The sequence below is a fragment of the Podarcis gaigeae genome (assembly GCF_964106915.1).
Source record: "Podarcis gaigeae genome assembly, chromosome: 13".
NCBI lineage: Eukaryota > Metazoa > Chordata > Lepidosauria > Squamata > Lacertidae > Podarcis > Podarcis gaigeae.
Window position 1 is genome coordinate 13582361 of NC_139689.1, and position 1599 is coordinate 13583959.

Sequence of the window (1599 nt, forward strand, 5' to 3'; positions counted from 1 at the left end):
ATAGCTCTCAATTTCCCTTCCCTATCAGTCATGAGAACAGCCATGCTGTATGAGCTCAACAGCACTCTTGTTCCCCAAGCCACTGTGGGTTTACTGCTTCTGATACTAGCCATCATAAGCTTTATTCTCCATGAATTTGTTTAATCTGCTAAAGATGTTGAAGATGGTGCCATCCCTTGTGGTAGGAAATTTCATTGTTCAACTGCGTCCATCTCTAAATAAATAGTTCCTTCTCAGCTCCACTGGATGAGCCTGGGTTTTAGGACTAGGAAAGGAGAAAATCTCCCTATCCACTTTCTCTGTACCTTGTATAAACATAAGAGGAACAATAAATCAAATAACAAATGATTTGTTGCCTTTTGTGACCTGCTGCTGGATGTGGCTGACTCAGGCTGCCTAATGGTGGGGACGGCCCTGAGTGGAAACCTGCCCAGAAAGCTTGGCCAACAGACTTCCAATGGCCGCTTTCATCTCCTTGTTCTTCAAAGCATAGATAGCTGGGTTCAGCAAGGGGGTGACACAGGTGTAGAAGACACAGAGAACCTTATCAATCATGAACCGGGCAGATGGACGCAGGTAAATGAACAAACAGGGCCCAAAGTACATGGTGACCACAATAAGGTGAGAGGTGCATGTGGAGGCAGCCTTGGTGGTCCCTTCAGAGGGACCCCGGGAGCGGATTGTGTAGAGGATGAATCCGTATGAGATGAGCAGGCCAACAAAAGACACCAGTGATAAAATGCCACTGTTGGTGACCATCATGACCTCCAGGGGGTAGGTGTCAATGCAAGCCAACTTGATGACCAAGGGGAGGTCACAGAAGAAACTGTCCACCTGATTGGGTCCACAGAAAGGCACATTAATGATGAAACACAGTTGCACAGTGCCATGGAGGAGCCCACCAGCCCAGGAGGCAAGCACAAGCCCAATGCAATGATGCCGGCTCATGAGTGAAACATAATGGAGAGGGTGACAGATGGCTATGTAGCGGTCATAGGCCATGGCCACCAATAGGAGCATCTCGCTGCCTGTAAAGACATGGACAAAGAAGATTTGTGCCATGCAGCCATCAAAGGAGATGACATGGCATTTGGCAACATAATCAAAGAGGGATCTTGGGATGGCAAAGGAGGACAGGCAGAGGTCCTGGAAAGCCAGCTGACCTAGCAGAAAGAACATGGGTGAATCTGAAAGGCGCTGATCCCTGAAAATTGCTGAGAATATGAGGATGTTGCTGAAGAGCGTACCAATGTAGAGGAGGAGGAAGACAACAAATAAGATGAGCTGGACTTCCCATGTTTCAGAGAGGCCCAACAGGGCAAACTCGGTCACCACTGTCTGGTTTGCCGACATCATTCCCTTCGTGCATATCTCTGTAAAAATAGGAAAGGGAGAAAGGCAAGGGTAATGAGATGATTCCATCAAAGCTTTAGGTAAAATCAGCAAATGATGTATCTGTTTGTCAGCTGCTATTATTCTTGGCTGGGTCCTTAGGCTACTGTCCTAGTGATTCATACAGTGTCCACAAAAACATCATAGGGTGACATATGCTGCATCGTACTATTGCTCCATCCAAATCAGTATCATCTGTGGCCATTC

The 1599-nt window shown here is 47.1% G+C and overlaps 1 protein-coding gene across 1 annotated transcript; it reads right to left on the minus strand.

The window, feature by feature from the left end:
* Positions 1-396: 396 nt before the first annotated feature.
* LOC310830407 (olfactory receptor 4K15-like) lies at positions 397-1353 on the minus strand (the record flags this gene model as incomplete). The annotated part of the gene is made up of 1 exon (XM_083710193.1): positions 397-1353. One exon carries the CDS (start codon positions 1351-1353, stop codon positions 397-399), a length of 957 nt encoding a protein of 318 aa, XP_083566319.1.
* Between the last annotated feature and the right edge of the window lie 246 nt (positions 1354-1599).